The sequence below is a fragment of the Saccopteryx leptura genome, chromosome 4, assembly GCF_036850995.1.
Source record: "Saccopteryx leptura isolate mSacLep1 chromosome 4, mSacLep1_pri_phased_curated, whole genome shotgun sequence".
Taxonomy (NCBI): domain Eukaryota; kingdom Metazoa; phylum Chordata; class Mammalia; order Chiroptera; family Emballonuridae; genus Saccopteryx; species Saccopteryx leptura.
This window is the reverse complement of record NC_089506.1, coordinates 213,730,150-213,747,191: the sequence shown is the minus strand read 5'-3', so window position 1 is coordinate 213,747,191 and position 17,042 is coordinate 213,730,150. Positions and strand designations below refer to the sequence as shown.

Below are 17,042 nucleotides of genomic sequence, written 5' to 3'. Positions count from 1 at the left end.
CACATTTTACAGCTCCCCGCACAGGGCCTGGGGCATGCGAGTTTGCTGCCTTCTCAGCGTCTTTGCACATGCTGTGCCTCTGCCTGGGCAGCTCTCTCCTTGCTTCTCACCTATCAACGCTGAGCTGAGATGACCTCTCCTCAGTACCCTCCTCCCTGACCCCTGGAAGCAGAGCACCAGCCCCTCCCCACCCCCTCCACACCCCCTAGCACTGCTCTGCTGCAGTGGCCCACAGCCCTTCTCGTCACCTGACATGAATTTACCGTCTCCTCAACCGTGCCGTAGGACCTTAGTGCCCCGTCTGTCTTGCACATGGCGGCATCACAGCACTGAGGCTGGAACCTGCATAAAGCAGATGTCCAATAAATATTTGTGGAACAAATGAAACAACTGTGAAAATCCTGACCTTGGTATCCTGGCATCTCTGATGCTGTCAATCAACAGAGCAGACCTGGGTTTCATTTGTTTATTCATCTCTTCCGGATTACTCCAGAGAGGATTCAAGACGGGAAGGAGGGCTTCAGCATCACCCACCCTCCCAGATGGCAAGAGCTTCAGCGCATGTGCAGTAAAGCCTGGGCGCTATGCCCTGGGTAGGTATGGACTGCAGGCTGTGAGCTCCAAGGCCCCCAACCTTGTGCAGTCAAGGTAATGTCACAATAGGTGCTTTCCTAAGCCCGAGTGAGGCAAGCAGCGGCCACAGAGATTGTGAAACAGGGTTCAGGGTTTCTCCTCTCGTAACTGAGAGACCAAAGGTCTGTCCCCTCGGTCCACTCCTGCCACAGGTCACAAATCATCAACACTCTGGTTGCCTGGAAGGGTTTAACCAGAGTGAATCATGCAGTGACTGAGGCTGGAGCAGCCGCTGAGACCGCCTCCATTTGTGTTCTGGTCTCCTAACATAGCTGGAGGGAGATGGGTACAAGCTTGACGAGGCCAGAGTCGTCTCAGAGTCAGGCCCCACAGGGGTGAGTCCAGACAGACAGGAAGGGAGCAGTGGGCCAGGAGAAGTAAAGGTGGGGTATACCGTCATTCACAGATGAGCCGGGCCCACAGCCCACCTCCCTGAGGCCAACACGAGCTGACCGCTAGGGCCTCCAGAACACTCCTGGCAGTGGGATATGGGCCACAGGTGGCAAACCAGGGCAGAGCCAAGGCCATGGGAACCTTCCCGATGTTTCAGCTGCTCTCCTTCCCTGTCTGGGGTTCCAGTTCCAAGTTAGGGTGGCCGGAGTACGGGATGGCTGAGGACTGCCCACCTAGTTCCCCTGGGAGGCAGAAGTTTCTTTGCCTGAAAGAAAGGAAGGGGGGGCAGAGAAAAACCAATTCTTGCTCAATCATGTTTCAGACACCAGCCCCTGTGCTAACCCCCTCCACAGCAGCCTGCAAGCCAGGGGAGTTTGTGCTTCATCATAAGCCAGAGCCTCTTCTTCTTGCATAGACAGAGAATGAGTGACTACAAAAGGACAGAAGCATCATCGTACCTCACCACGCACCAGCCACTACCGACACCCTAGCTTAGCCCCCAGTGACGGCAGCTAGCAGGTGCTGTCGGCAGCACCATTTTACAGAGGATGAAACAGACTAGGGGCTGGCCACCGTCTGGCAGGGGGCAAGTGAGGTACTGGCATTAGAGCTATAAAGCTTTGGACAGAGTCCCAAGGGTGGTTGGGCGTGCAAAAAGACGTGTGGTGATTTGTGAGTGCTTGTATGAACAGGAGAGCAAAGTTCAGAGAGGAGGCTGTTCTCAGATAAAATGCAGGAAAAGAAAATACAGCTCCCCACAACAAACTATCAATAATAAGAATAATACCAAAAGGAATGCATATTTGACCTATCACTACAGGCCAGTTCCAGGTACACACCCTGGCCCTCAGCCTCCAGCCAGCCCCGCCTCCCACTTGTGAGGGGGGAAGAGCCTCTGCCACATCTTCCCTCACGTGTCCCTTTTGGAGACACATGTGATCAATCAGGCACTAGAGGCGGGACATCTGCTCCCCCAACCCTGTCCTGCAGCTGTCTTTTAGGGTGACCCTGGGCAATCCTGGGCAGCATGTTTTGGTGCCCCCATGTTTTGTCACTATAAGTGGATGAGAACAAATGCCCCTTGCCCAGGGCCTCTAAAACGTATGACAGGCCTGTGCCCAGCCACCTAAGGGCAAGCTCACCTTTAGGGATAAACTTCAGTGAGCTGCTAAAAATTCAGAAGCGTGACTGCCCCCGTTTGGGGCCATCGTTCAGGAACTCATGGCCCAAGCCATTGCCACACTTGCCACAGGAGACCTGGGAAGAACACAAAACAGTCATGTGAGCTTCCGACCACACAACAGCCACAGCAATGGCCCCTCCTGCCTCCAGCAGACAATGTCTTCCCCATGCCCGTTTCCCAGGATAAATTCCAGCAGGAGAGGCTGACCTCCGTCCCAGAGCCTGCGCAGAAAAGTCATCCCATTTCCCTCTTCCCACCAGGACCCCAAGCTCTCCCAGTGGTTTGGAGTGGCAGCCTCACTGGCTAGGGCCAGAGGCCTGGGATAGATAGACTCTAAGTCCTTAGAGCTGCAGGAGGAGCAAAAGGAAGGAAGGGGTGGCCAATACCCCCCTTCTCACCTGCTGCTACTACCACCCACCTTTAAGGCTTCAGGCCGATTGTGTTCTGGACACTTGGTCACACTGTCAGCATGGATGGTCTCGGTGAAGGCTGGCCATGGGGAAGAGTGTGCATACTTCGAGCGGCTGGAAAAGAGCTCGTAACCACACTTGGCGCACACGTAGACACCTGGAGGTAGAAGCGGAGGCAGAAGCAGAGACATTGCCTTCAGCCTTTTTAGGGTGAGTTCCCAAATTCTCAAACCCAGTAGAAAACAGCACTCTCTCCACTCGCAGAGTGGGTTGCACACCTTCCCCACACCCCCACCCGGGTACTGGTTATATGGGGGGGACACACCACTGAGCTCATATTTAGTGGTTCTTAGCATATGCCAGCGACCAGGAGAGTCACTTTTCACACTTATCTCATTGACTCTTCTCAACAGCCCTGTGATGCAGACCTTTCCATTGTACAAATGAGGAGGCTGAAGTTCAGTGATACAAACCACTCAGCTGGAGGGCGTGCAACCAGGAAGGAACCGGGGGAGTCTGATGAGGATTCAGAATCTAGAGAGCTAACCATTCCACCATGGAACCTCCTTGAGTCTTAATCAGCACTCCTACCCTTCATAGGCCCCACATAGCGGGGACTGTGACAAGGCCAGCACCACCACCTAGCCCCACCTTTCTTCCCGAGTGGCTGTCCTGCTGCGGAATCTGTTGGGTATCAGCTCTCTAGAGGGCTATGCTCTGACACTGAGCATCTATGGATATCGGCTGTAACATGGACCCTTCTGGGCAAAGCTTCCCTTGAGACCCTCTGGCTTTGGAAGCCTCAGGCTGCCCTGCCAAACAGGTAACTCTGCTCCTGCAGCAGCTCCTGGTTCCTCTTTGCTTCCTCCTTCAGTTGCTGGTAAAGGCTCAGTAGTTCCCAGACTCCAAGGAGGCTGTCCCCAGGCCAGGAAGCTAGACTCCCAGCCACTGGCCTGCTCTCCCTGCCCAAAGAGAATGGTCCCAGAGAAAAGGCCTCCAGGTCAAACAGCCCACGGGAAGACAGAGGGCCAAGAAGAACAGGCTTTATTTAGTTTGTCCTGTAAAGATTGGGGGTAGGGTGGGGGGGAATGAAACTGACTTGCAGACAAGAAGCAAGTACCTCTTACCCACTGCCTGGCCTGGGGACAACCTCCCTTGGAGTCCTACTGAGCCTTTACCAGCAACTGAAGGAGGAAGCAAAGAGGAACCAGGAGCTGCTGCAGGAGCAGTTACCGGTTTGGCAGAGTAGCCTGAGGCTCCTAAAGCCAGCAGGTCTCAAAGGAAGCTTTGCCCAGAGGGTCCATGTCACAGCTGATATCCATAGATGCTCAGTGTCAGAGCCTAGCTAGAGAGCTGATATTCAACAGATCCCACCCCAAGTAAGTCACTGCCCTAGTCTTGCTTGTGGCATGTTTTACCAAATTAGTCCATTTCCAGGCAGCACAGCCCAAAAGGGTATTTACCAGGGCTTCTCAAAGCTGGGGACCAGGGCTGAGGGCTGGCCACGCCACAAACCGCACTCAACCCCACTCCTCCCACCCTGTCCAAGTCAAACTTCACTACACTGGCCATTGGTGGCCTACCCAATCCCAGGGCCCTGTGTAGGTTGGGGAGCCACCGAGGCCAGTACATTCGGATCGGAACAAGACGTTCCGTGCTTGCCGGCTTACCCTGCGGGTACTAGGAACCAAGGAAGGGAAAAGGCAGGGTTAACATCAGAGAGAAGGTACAGCCGCGAGAAAGGGCAGCTCTGTCACAGGAGCTGCCCCTGGACAAGACCTTCTTCCACTGCGCCCCTCTGAAGCGCACAGCCTGATCTAGGTTCCCTACTGCCCCTCTGTACCCTGACCCCACCGATTTTCCTCGGAAACGGCCACTCTCACACTCCAAGGCTTTCCTCCTCGAGGACACTGAACCCCTCTCTCTAAAGTCTTCTTCCCTTCAAGCACCCGTACTCTCCGAGCCCCCCCAGAATCCTCCCTCCTCGATGATCCCCTTTATCTATATGCGCTCCTCCCCGCGCGGTCAAACTTGTGCCTCCCATTCCCGGGACTCCAGGGCTCCATTATCACACCAGGGCAGCGACGCCCCCTCTAGTGCGCTCCCCTGCCCCGCTGCTCTCCCAGGAGGTTACAGGTTGTACCGGGATCAAAATGGTCCTGGAAAACCTCGCCCCCGAAGAAGCTGCAGAATGACATGGCGCCGACCGGACCGCTGCACGATCTTCGCTTCCGACAGATCTAAGGCCACCGACCCAAGACCTCTCGGCCTGCGGCTAGTACCCGGGCCCGGGGCTCCGCCCCCTCCAGGGGGCCAATCACGTCCAGGGACGCCGGGACACCCCCGCGGGGCCCGCCTTCAAAGGGCCCGCCCCCTCCCTCGTACCAATGAGGACGAGAGTTCCGGCTTCCTCCTCCGTGAGAGCCCGCACCCTGCCGAGGACCCGCCTTCTCTCGTCTTCCCAGCAGGCCCCGCCCATCGACTACTCCTCAAGACTACTCCTGTGCTGCGTCCCCGAGACCCAGCGCCAGGGGGCGCAGCTGAGCTGCACTGGGATTGGGGTGACGACCGCACCGGGTGTGCTCTTCCTACCCTGGCGCTAAACCCGCTGCCACAGACGGTTCACCAGCCTTTCCATGCCCTCAATTCAGACACCGCGGGAAGAGTTGCCTCCAGCCTTTATTAGATAAGGGGGACAGGCAAGGGTCGCGCGCACTTCTTTCAGGCTCCTTTCATCCCAAACCGCCTACAAGTCTCCCGAAATCTCCGGCTTTTCTTTCTCAAGATGCTTCTTCTGGGGACCCTGTGAGAGCAGGAGGCAGGAGGAGCGTCAGTCACAGGGTTCTGGGTCAGAATACTGCCCTTGGCCGGCCGCGAGTCCCCCAGAGTCGGCCCTGCCCACACCCACCATTGTCCCTCCCCCATTTCTTTTCCAGCAAGAATCAGTGCCCAGAACTGGACTCCTAAAAGTCCCCTCCTGTGGATGAGAGCAGGAGGCATCCCGCCACCCCAATCTACTCCAGCTTTCCCACTCTGGACAAGTAGAATGTGAGGTCTGAGCCCCAAAGAAATGGCAGGGGCTCACCATGAAGACCCTCTTCTCTTGAGCTGTCTGGAAGCGGCCATGTCCAAACTTGGAGGTGGTGTCGATGAACTTGAGTTCAATATTCTCTAAGGCCCGGCGGCTGTGGTGCACCAGGAGGGACTGGGGATGCGTGGGAGAGAAGAGCCTCAAGATGGAGGTCCCCCCAACCCCTCCAGTAACTCCAAGTCCACCCCCATCTCCTGCCAGAACTGCTCCCTTTTTGGTCTCCCCACCCTCCCACACCCACCCCTCTTTAGAGCAGGCAGGAGGACAGGGACAGGGCAGGCCAGCCACCCACCCTTCCCAAAGCCCAGAGGGCTCCTGCTCCCCAGCTCCCAACCCACTGCCTGCCCTGACCTTCCTCAGTGTGATGACCCGCTTCTTGGTTCCCGCGATGCAGCCCTTCAGCATGATGAAGTCGTTGTTGACTTCCCCATAGTGAGGGAAGCCACCCTGAAGGGAGGTGGGTCAAGGTCCAGACTGCGTTAGGGAGCAGCTGAGAACCCTGGGAGAACTCCCCTACTCAGCTGTGATCAGAAGAAGCTAGTGGTGGCCCCCTGACTAGGGGACGACACCCTCTATCACTGATCAAAGCAGCATCTGAGCCACACCCTAAATCTTCTGCAATGTCTCGTTTAACCATCTGCATTTTACACAGGGGAAAACTGAGGCTCAGGGGTGGAGTTACCTGCTCCAGTACATACTGCAACTGCAACTGCAACTGGGGCTCAAACCCAGGCAGCCCACCTCCAAGGCCACAGGCAGAGCTGCTGCACTCTGCATCCTGTGACAGCAGCTGGAGTGTAAGCTTTCTGCAGAGGAGGCTCGAAGAGTGCGGGAAGCAAGGGGTTCATTCCGCCAGGCGGCTGCTTGATGGGGCCTGAGCTCTTGGGACATTGCAGCACCCACACACCCGCCCCACGCATGCTCACCAGGTCCCCTCAGCCAGATTAGCTGCCCACTCTCACCAGCGGCGTGATAGACTTGTCAGTCATGTCGTAGCTGGTGGACGCGTTATTCCTAACCACCTTCCCGTCCTCTGTGTGCAACCCCCGGCCAATTCGGTAGATCTGCCAGGAGAACAAGGCACATTGAGGGCAGCAGGTGGCCCCTGGGCCTGCAATGTGTCCAAACTCACCAGCTGTGGACTTAGACCCAGCCACTGATGGGTGCATTTCAGAGTCTTTGGGAGCCGGACAGTGTCTGGGTCATGCACCCCACCAACTAGGGTCTGGTCATGACGTCGCCCCTCACCAGAACTTCGGACACACCTTCTTGTTGAGCTCCGTGCGATGGTGGTAGCCCTTCTGCCCAGCCCGGGCGATGGAGCAGCCCACTCGGGCAGGGTGCCAAGCACCAATGCAGGCCACCTTTCGAAGCCCCTTGTGGGTTTTCCGAGGCAGCTTCTTGGTGTGCCAGCGGCTGGTGACCCCTGCAGGTGGAAGGGGTTGGTAAATGAGAGACCAGTCTGGCCCCCATCACCTCCAGGCAGCCTTCCAGGAGCTACAATCTCTGCCTGGCCCTACCTTTGATGCCCCGGCCCTTGGTGACAGCGATGACATCAATGACCTCACTCTGACTGAACACGCTGTGCACTGGCACCTGCTTCTCCAGCCGGGCCTGGGCCCACGCCACCTTCTCAGCCACTGTGCCGCCATTCAGCTGGATTTCCATGATGTGGGCCTTCTTCTGCCGGAAGGGCAACAGCTTCATCTGCAGGGCACAGAAAGGCCAGTCAATTTCCAGAGGGTCAAACCCCCATCTGCAGACATGGCATGACCGGCTGGTACCCCTAGCAGGCTTGCATGCATACCTGCATTCATTCAGCATAGGTTCCTGTGTCTGGTCTGGCTATATGCCATGTCCTGGGCTAGGCACTGGGGTAACAGCACAGAATGAAGCAGACAGAGCCCCGGTCCCCAGGGAGCCACCTAATTGGGGCACAGATGCCTAGTAAACCCTTGGAGAGGGTTTAGTTTTCTTTTTTTCTTCTTATCCAAGTGAGAGGAGGGCAGATAGAGAGACAGACTCCCACATGTGCCCCCACCAGGATCCACCTGGCAACCCCCATCTGGGGCCAATGCTCTGCCCATGTGGGGCCATGCTTGCAACCGAGCAATTTTTAGCACCTGAAATGGAGGCTCCACAGAGCCATCCTCAACACCCGGGGCTTATGTGCTCAAATCAATCAAGCCATGCTGCAGGACAAGAAGGGAGAGAGAGAGAGAAGGGGGAGGGGTGGAAAAGCAGATGGTCGCTTCTCCTGTGTGCCCTGACTGGGAATTGAACCCAGGACATCCACAGGTCAGGCCAATGCTCTACCACTGAGCCAACCTACCAGGGCTGAGAGGGGTAAACTTTCTGATAATTACACACAGGATGGTCTGGGATGGCCTCTCTGAGGAGGTGACACCAGTAAAAAGAAGGAGCCACTAGGTGAAGATCTGAGAGCTTTTGAGGCAGAGGGAACCACGAGTGCAATGGTCCTGAGACAGGGAAGATCCTAGGAAGTTGGAGGGGCAAAAAGGAGACCAGTGTGTCCAGACCATGGGGAGCAAGGAGGAGTAAGTGCGGAACGGAGTCAGATGTTAGCAGGGCCCTGATCAGGCAGTCTTATAGGGAAGAACTCGGGGTTTTGTTTTTTTTGTGTGTGGGATTTATTTTATTATTATTCTTTTTCTGAATTGAGAAGCGGAGAGGCAGAGAGACAGACTCCTGCATGCACCTGACCAGGATACACCCGGCATGCCCACCAGGGAGGGGGCGATGCTCTGCCCATCTGGGGCATTGCTCTGTTGCAACTGGAGCCATTCCAGAGCCTGAAGTGGAGGCCATGGAGCCATCCTCAGTGCCCAGGCCAACTTTGCTCCAATGGAGCCTTGGCTGCAGGAGGGGAAGAGAGAGATAGAGAGGAAGGAGAGGGGGAGGGGTGGAGAAGCAGATGGGTGCTTCTCCTGTGTGCCCTGGCCGGGAATCAAACCCGGGACTTCTACACGCCAGGCTGACGCTCTACCACTGAGCCAATCAGCCAGGGCGGAACTCGGGTTTTATTGCAAGTGCATGGTCTGATGCAATCTGATTCATGTTTTTAAACATCTCTACCTGCTGCTCTGTGAGGCACAGGTGGAAGCAGGAACACCATTAGGTCACAGCATAGTGCTCAACAACGAGTACTTATGGCACACCTACTGTATACAAGGCTCTTTGTGGGTTCCGGGAACACAGCACTGAACAGGTAGCCATGGTCCTTGCCCCCATGGAGCTCAAATGACATGGACATTAACCAATGACACAAGTAAGCAGGAACTGCAAGTGTGAGAGTAAATGGGCGGGAGAAGGGGAGCTGTCCCTGAGGCTTCCTTACAAAAGCCTTCCCCAAGGAATGTTCTAGAATAAGCCAGAGGGTAACTTTTCAGCCCACATCAAGCCAGACCCCATGTACAAATGTGATTTACGCACACCTTTGTGTCAGAACCCACAGGGAGGCAGCTGGCCTTCTACACCAGACATGTAGCAGGAGAGCCAAACCCTTAAGGGCATTTCAGCGTCTTGACAGACTAAGGGGCGTGGCCAGTGCCCCATGGTCCTCAGAGCACACTGACCCCTGGCATCCCATCCCTGCAGCTGCAGGCAGCCAACCCTTTGGTCCTGTGCCCAGAACTCCTGGTATTTTTAGGCTGACATTTGTCAGGGCTCCTGAAGGCTGGGGTGGGGGAGGGGAAGCCCAGGGGGTGAACTGGCTGATTTGGTGTAGGCTGGGGTTAGGGGGCTGACCTGGGTGTGGACGATGACCCGAATGACCTTGCAGTACTTCTTCATAGCGGCAAAGTCTTTCTGAAGCTGCTTTTTGCCATCGGCATCACGCCACCTCTTACAGGCCTTGGTGAAAGCTTTCTTCTTGCTCTTGTGCCTGAGCCATGCACAGAGGGTGCTCAGAAGGGCCCGCTGGGGTGGTTCCCTGAGCCCCTGCCCACCTGCCACCCACCAAGCATGGGTCTTAGAGCAGTAAATGTCCCCTTCCTTCCTTCCTCCTTTCCTTCCTGGGAGAGGCCACTGCCAGGCCCTCCTTGGAGTCCTGGGGCTGGCTCAAGTCACCACCTTTAAGCACAGCCTGTCCTTCCCTCTCTGGGCCTCGGTTTCCTCCTCTGTAAACTGGGCATTCCCCCTGCCTCCTGGGGCCTGAGGGTGAGCGGCAGATGTGCAGGAGCTCCGGGAAGGAGCATGGTGGCCACCTGCCTCCTGGGGCCTGAGGGTGAGCGGCAGATGTGCAGGAGCTCCGGGAAGGAGCATGGTGGCCACCTGCCTCCTGGGGCCTGAGGGTGAGCGGCAGATGTGCAGGAGCTCCGGGAAGGAGCATGGTGGCCACCTGCCTCCTGGGGCCTGAGGGTGAGCGGCAGATGTGCAGGAGCTCCGGGAAGGAGCATGGTGGCCACCTGCCTCCTGGGGCCTGAGGGTGAGCGGCAGATGTGCAGGAGCTCCGGGAAGGAGCATGGTGGCCACCTGCCTCCTGGGGCCTGAGGGTGAGCGGCAGATGTGCAGGAGCTCCGGGAAGGAGCATGGTGGCCACCTGCCCACACTGACACGGTGCTGACCTCACTTCTGAAGCAAACAACTGAGCGGCACGTTGTTCCTAACCCTCACTGGAACCCCGGGTGGTGAACACTATTACCCTCATTCTACAGATGAAGAAGCCAAGGTTCACAAAGGTCAAAACCCCTGCATGAGGAGCAGGTTGATAACAATAAAAATAGAGAAAAGGCCAGCTGGCATCTGCCAAGCACTTCCTCTGTGCTGAGCCCTTGACCCACTTTGTTCATCTAATCCTCACACAGCCCCAAGATGCAGGGACCACTGCCATCTCCATTTGATGGTGTCTGTGGCATGCCTGAAAGTGAGAGATGACAAAGACTCTAACAGGTCAGCCAGCTGTGCCTCTGCCTACATAAGCAGGGGTGTGTCTGTGAAGTTCCTCAGGTGGGGGGGGGGGGGTTCTTTTAGAACTTGTACCAGGGAAGATATGAGGTCCGAGAATGCCTTTCTGATGACAAGAGCTTGCCAGCCTGACCAGTGGTGGCAGAGTGAATAGAGCAGGGGGTCCCCAAACTTTTTACAAAGGGGGTCAGTTCACTGTCCCTCAGACCGTTGGAGGGCTGAACTATAAAAAAACTATGAACAAATCCCTTTGCACACTGCACATATCTTATTTTAAAGTAAAAAAAACAAAACAGGAACAAATACAATATTTAAAATAAAGAACAAGTAAATTTAAATCAACAAACTGACCAGTATTTCAATGGGAACTATGGGCCTGCTTTTGGCTAATGAGATGGTCAATGTCCAGTTCCATATTTGTCACTGCTAGCTGCTAGCCATAACAAGTGATATGACGTGCTTCCGGAGCCGTGACGTGTGCATCCCGCATCACTGGAAGTAGTACTGTACATGAGCGACGCCGTGCTTTGCGGCACCGCCACATACAGTACTCCAGGAGCACAGGATGCATCCACATCCTGTGCTCCTCCATCCAGGACTCCTCTCACGGACCACCAATGAAAGAGGTGCCCCTTCAGGAAGTGCGGTGGGGGCCGGATAAATGGCCTCAGGGGGCCACATGCAGGTAGTTTGGGGACCCCTGGAATAGAGTGTCAGCCTGGGACAACCCTGAGGTGCCAGGTTCAAAACCTGAAGGTCGCTGGCTTGAGCGTAGGATCATAGACATGATCCTATGGTTGCTGGCTTGAAGGCCAAGGTCACTGGCTTGAGCAAGGGACAACTGACTCGCGCGCACCCCCTCCGGTCAGGCACATATGAGAAAGCAATCAATGAACAACTAAGGTGCCGCAACTATGAGTTGATGTTTCTCATCTCTCTCTTTCTATCTGTCCCTGTCTGTCCCCCTGCCCCACCTTTCTTGCAAAAATAAAATGGTTTTATTTATTGATTTTAGAGAGGAAAGAAAGAGAAAGGGGGTAAGGGAGGAGAGGGAAGGATCAACTCGTGTAGTAGTTACTTCTCATATGTGCCTTAACCAGTGACCTCAACATTCCAGGTCAATGCTCTCTATTCACTGTGCCTCCACAGGTCAGGCCATGAGTTTGTCGATGCTCTTACCCACTGCGCCACCGCAGGTTAGGCTTGAGTTGATGTTTCTCATCTCTCTCTCGCTCTCTCTCTCTCTCTCAAAAAAAAAATACCAGCTTCCTCTTTTTCCTCTATCCAAGTATCCTCTCCAGTCTGTTAAACTTTTACTGAATTGAAGGCATCCCTACCCACAAACACACCCTCACATGCACACACACACACACACTTTCCTGCCTTCCACACACTGTTGACACTTCTCCCGCCCACCCCGCTATTCCAGCACAGAGGTGGGAAGTTAAAGGGGTAGGGCCCGCCCACCCCCAGGGGTCCCGCCCTCACACCGTCCGCCCCGCTGGGCCCTCACCAGTCCTTGTAGAAGCGCCGGCGGCACTCATCACTGAGGTGCTCTGCAAAGACCGTCTTGAAACTCCGCAGGCCTCGAGGGGTGGCCACGTAGCCCACCACACCCACCACCACCAGAGGAGGCGTCTCCACAATCGTCACAGCTTCCACCTCCTCCCGCTTGGAAATTTCTGGATGGAACACAGAGACAGGCATGGAGGAGAGAGCCTCCAGGGCCCACGGGTAGACGTGGGACAGCAGCCCCTCCTGCGTGAGGGAGGACGGAGCAACGCAGGCCCAGGACTGCTGGAACACAGGCCCTCCCCACGAGAGCTCTCACCAACCTCCAAGCCTCAGCCTGCCCCTTCTCTCCCTCCTCTGCCCTGTGCGCAGCCTCACGGGTGGTCTGTGCTCACTCTGAAACTGAAATTCCCCACCAGATCATCGGGATGGGCCAGGAGAGCAACAGCCAGGGCAGCAACCCCCCAAAGGGGAAGGTTGGGCCTTCTTTAGTAGGGCACAAATGATCTTTTCTATTATTATTATTATTATTATTATTATTATTTTAATAGTTATAAATGAGGCCTGACTTGTGGTGGCACAGTGGACAAAGCGTTGACCAGGAATGCTGAGGTCGCTGGTTTGAAACCCCTAGCTTGCGTGGTCAAGGCACACAGGGGAGTTGATGCTTCCTGTTCCTCCCCGCCTTGTCTCTGTCTCTCTCTCTCTTCCCTACCTCTCTAAAATGAATGAATGAATAAATAAATAAATAATTTTAAGCCCTGCCTGGATAGCTCAGTTGGTTAGAGCGTCGTCCAAGAGCACAGAGGTTGTCAGTTCAATCCCAGTCAGGGCACATACAGGAACAGATGAATATTCCTGTCTTGCTCTCTCTCTCTCTCTCTCTCTCTCTCTTTCTATTCCTCTCTCTCAAAAATAAATAAAAAATTTTAAAAAATAGTTATAAATATATGTTGATGAGTTCTAGGAAAAAATCTATAATTTGTCAAAAACCCATGATTTTATGGATGTTATTACTGAGGCTGATACAGAGTAAAAGAAATGTTTTCTTTTTTTTTTTTTTCAAAAAAATTTTTAAGACTTTATTTATTCATTTTAGAGAGGAGAGAAGGAGGAGAGAGAGAGAGAGAGAGAGTGAGAGAGGAGGGGAGGAGCAGGAAGCATCAACTCCCATATGTGCCTTGACCAGGTAATCCCAGGGTTTTGAACCGGCGACCTCAGCATTCCAGGTCGACGCTTTATCCACTGCGCCACCACAGGTCAGGCACAAGAAATGTTTTCTTAAAAAATATATTAGGGGCCCTGGCCGGTTGGCTCAGTGGTAGAGCGTCGGCCTGGCGTGCGGAAGTCCCGGGTTCGATTCCCGGCCAGGGCACACAGGAGAGGCGCCCATCTGCTTCTCCACCCCTTCCCCTCTCCTTCCTCTCTGTCTCTCTCTTCCCCTCCCGCAGCCGAGGCTCCATTGGAGCAAAAGATGGCCCGGGCGCTGGGGATGGCTCCTTGGCCTCTGCCCCAGGCGCTAGAGTGGCTCTGGTCACGACAGAGCGACGCCCTGGATGGGCAGAGCATCGCCCCCTGGTGGGCGTGCCGGGTGGATCTTGGTCGGACTCATGCGGGAGTCTGTCTGACTGCCTCCCCGTTTCCAGCTTCAGAAAGATGCAAAAAAAAAAAAAAAAAAAATATATATATATATATATATATATATATATATATATATATATATATCCCAGTCTGATGCCAAGGACCCAGGTTCGAGACCCCGAGGTCACCAGCTTGAGCACGAGCTCATCTGGTTTGAGCAAAAAGCTCACCAGCTTGGACCCAAGGTCACTGGCTCGAGCAAGGGGTTACTTGTTCTGATGAAGGCCCGTGGTCAAGGCACATATGAGAAAGCAGTCAATGAACAACTAAGGTGTCGCAATGTGCAACAAAAAACTAATGATTGATGCTTCTCATCTCTCTTCGTTCCTGTCTGTCTGTCCCTGTCTATCCCTCTCTCTGACTCTCTCTCTGTCTTTGTAAAAAAAAAAAAATATATATATATATATATATATATATATATATATATATATATATATATATATTAGGAGAAATGAAAAACAGGTGAGTGGTTGTCAAAAGGTTGGGGGAACTGTGGCTATAAAAGGGTACCAGGAGGACCCATGTGGGGGTGGAATATTCCGAGGTAATGGATACACACACGTACACATGACAGAACCATGTAGAACTAAATACACATGCGTGCATGCAAACACAACTAGGGAAACATGGATCAACAAACACCCTGTTGTGATGTATAGCTTCACAGGAGGTTCCCATTGGGGGAAACCGGGTGAGGGGTTCACAGAATCTCTCTGTATTGCCTCTTTCAACCACACGTGAATAACAGCAATCTCAAAACAGTAAGTATAACTGTATAACTGGGTGCCTGCCTTTGACTTCTGGCTTCTCCATTTACTAACTGGGCCACCAGCATGTTTTATAGCTGCTCCATGTCCTCATCTGTAAATTGGGGGCAATGACAGAAACTACCTCGCCTGACCAAGCGGTGGCGCAGTGGATAGAGCATCGGACTGGGATGCGGAGGACCCAGGTTCGAGACTCCGAGGTCGCCACCTTGAGCGCGGGCTCATCTGGTTTGAACAACAACAACAAAAAAAGCTCACCAGCTTGGACCCAAGGTCGCTGGCTCAAGTAAGAGGTTACTCGGTCTGCTGAAGGCCCACAGTCAAGGCACATATGAGAAAGCAATCAATGAACAACTAAAGTGCCACAACAAAAAACTGATGATTGATGCTTCTCATCTCTCTCCATTCCTGTCTGTCTGTCCCTATCTATCTCTCTCTCTGACTCTCTGTCCCTGGAAAAAAAAAAAAAAAGAAACTACTCAAGGGCCAGCCAGTGGCCAGTAGGCAGAGGGTCATCTTTCTGACTGCCCTTCTCACAGGCGGGGCCTCGCCCTTTCCCGGGCTCTTTCCCCTCTTGAAGTCCAGTTCTGATTCCTAACCTTTGGAAGTTTTTCCAGATCTCTGACAGTCAGGGGTGCTCTGTCCAAAACCCCCCGCCCTGTGTGTCCCTCTGTGGCCACTCACTGAGGCCCGGCCGGTGCACCTCTCTCAGAGTGTGTGTCATGCCGGCCTTGTAACCCAGGAAAGCCGTGAGGTGCACAGGCCTGCTGGGGTCATCCCGAGGCCATGTCTTCACTTTGCCTCGGTGCCGGCGACTCCTCTTGTGGGGCAAGAAGCCCAGATGTCCGTGCCGAGGGGCAGAGAACTTCCGGTGGGACTGGGGACAGGAGAAGATGGAAGTTAGAGCTGAAGTCACCCTGGTAAAAATGGCTGGGTGGTCCCAGAGCCCAACCCAGAGCTAGAGACCCTGGATTGAGGCTCCGTGGTTTTCAGTGCCCCTGTCTGCAGGCAAGCAGTGGAGGGCTTGCCCAAGGGCAGAGTCTTACCAATGAAGCCAATGTCAGGCCCTCCTAACCCACAGGCTTTCTGCTTCAGTGGGCTCAGCCTGGCTGGGCCCAGGAGAGGTGAGCCTACATCGTGGCCAGGGCTACGGAGACAGGTAGCTGCTACCAGTCACCCATAGCTGCTACCAGTCACCTATCTCCTTGTCTGTTCTAGGCCTGGCAGTCTGAGCTCTGGCCCCTGTGGTCCCCTCCAATCCCCTACTCCTTCACAGGCCCAAGGACTGTCCCTGCTGGGGGAGACTCCAGCCCGCCTGCCCCTCCCCAGGTGGCCAGCTTGCTCCAGCTCTCGCCCCCCAGCCCACTGACCATGGCAGCGGGTCCCAGCAGGTCAGGAAATAAAGAGGCCTCCCTGCCAGGTGCTGGAAGTCGAGTGGCAGGGCCAGGACACACAGCCGCCAGATCCCAGATTTAGCCCCTGGCAGGGGAGCTTGGCCATCTCCCGTGGCAGGCATGGGCTCTGGTTCTTGTCGGGAGCCGATCCACTAATGCTGGCTAACTAGGTCACAGCAGAAGAAGATCCACAACTGCTGGTTGACAAAGTCACAGCAAAAGAAGATAGAGTCACCGCAGTAAAGACCAACAGCTGCGGGTTGACAAAGTCACCGCAAGGAAAGGCACGATACTTCCCCCTTTGACTTTTTGAATTAATCTGGCCTTATATCCCCCCTTTTTCTGGGTGTGTGCTATTATTTGTGGCACAGGGATAATAGTACCGTACTTTCCCTGTAGATTTGTAGTAATTTCTTTGGAAATGAGACAGAGGGTGTGAGTTCCACAGAAAAGCCTGTAAGCCCCTTGAACTGGGCTCATAGACATAAGAGGCTGGCTATGATATCCCTCATAAAGGGTTAAGTTTGTAGGAGAATTCCTTCTTAATCATGTTAGAAAGAATAGATTGTGACTTGTGACTAGGTAGGAGGCAGTGGCTGTGTACAGAGCACCTCTCGGCCTTCACTTAATTCAACATTTTTCCTCCTAGCCTTTTCATGTAATAGAGTAAAGAAACATTCCTTTCTTCTTGCTTATTTGATCTGCAGATAGTGATACACTCTGAGAAGAATAGAGGTAGAACTTAACTAGTGTTTAAATATAATAAATAAGTAATATTTGACTAGACAATAGTATCTTAGGTAAGGTATAATAAAATGGCCCATTGTGTGGCCTAGGATGAAAGCGCAGTCAGCAAGAAAAGAGTGTTTTACTAAGAGAATTGTCTTTTGACTAAAGGCAATTGCTAGGCTTTCTCAATGAGATGTTCTCATAAGATTTACATACTTTCCAAAATTCTTTAATAATGAGAGATATGTAGGGAAATCCATAGAAGTAATAACAATTAATGTCTTATGTTGCTACTAGGCTATCTTGCAAGTGCACTCTGTATATCTTTGGGTGAAAGCTATTCTTAATGTTCTGTCAATTTCT

At 53.8% G+C, this 17,042-nt stretch overlaps 2 protein-coding genes across 3 annotated transcripts; both read right to left on the bottom strand.

Annotated features, from left to right (window-relative positions):
• Positions 1-452: 452 nt before the first annotated feature.
• On the bottom strand, positions 453-4,913 carry MSRB1 (methionine sulfoxide reductase B1). 2 transcript variants are annotated; one of them, XM_066382917.1, is made up of 4 exons: positions 4,763-4,913; positions 2,628-2,776; positions 2,169-2,283; positions 453-1,291 (listed from the first exon to the last, which is right to left on the bottom strand). In XM_066382917.1, the coding sequence occupies exons 1-4, from the start codon at positions 4,815-4,817 to the stop codon at positions 1,260-1,262; spliced, it is 351 nt and encodes a 116-aa protein (XP_066239014.1). In that variant the 5' UTR covers positions 4,818-4,913; the 3' UTR covers positions 453-1,259. The 2 variants fall into 2 exon arrangements, with proteins under 2 accessions (XP_066239014.1, XP_066239016.1); XM_066382919.1 differs by lacking the exon at positions 2,169-2,283.
• Positions 4,914-5,280: 367 nt separating this feature from the next.
• Positions 5,281-16,056, bottom strand: RPL3L (ribosomal protein L3 like). Its single transcript, XM_066379996.1, is given in 11 exon segments — positions 5,281-5,422; positions 5,705-5,824; positions 6,062-6,157; positions 6,673-6,774; positions 6,976-7,136; positions 7,231-7,417; positions 9,479-9,614; positions 12,150-12,318; positions 15,241-15,433; positions 15,927-16,005; positions 16,007-16,056. Coding segments are annotated over 11 exon segments (1,350 nt in total). The 3' UTR covers positions 5,281-5,365.
• Positions 16,057-17,042: the final 986 nt, after the last annotated feature.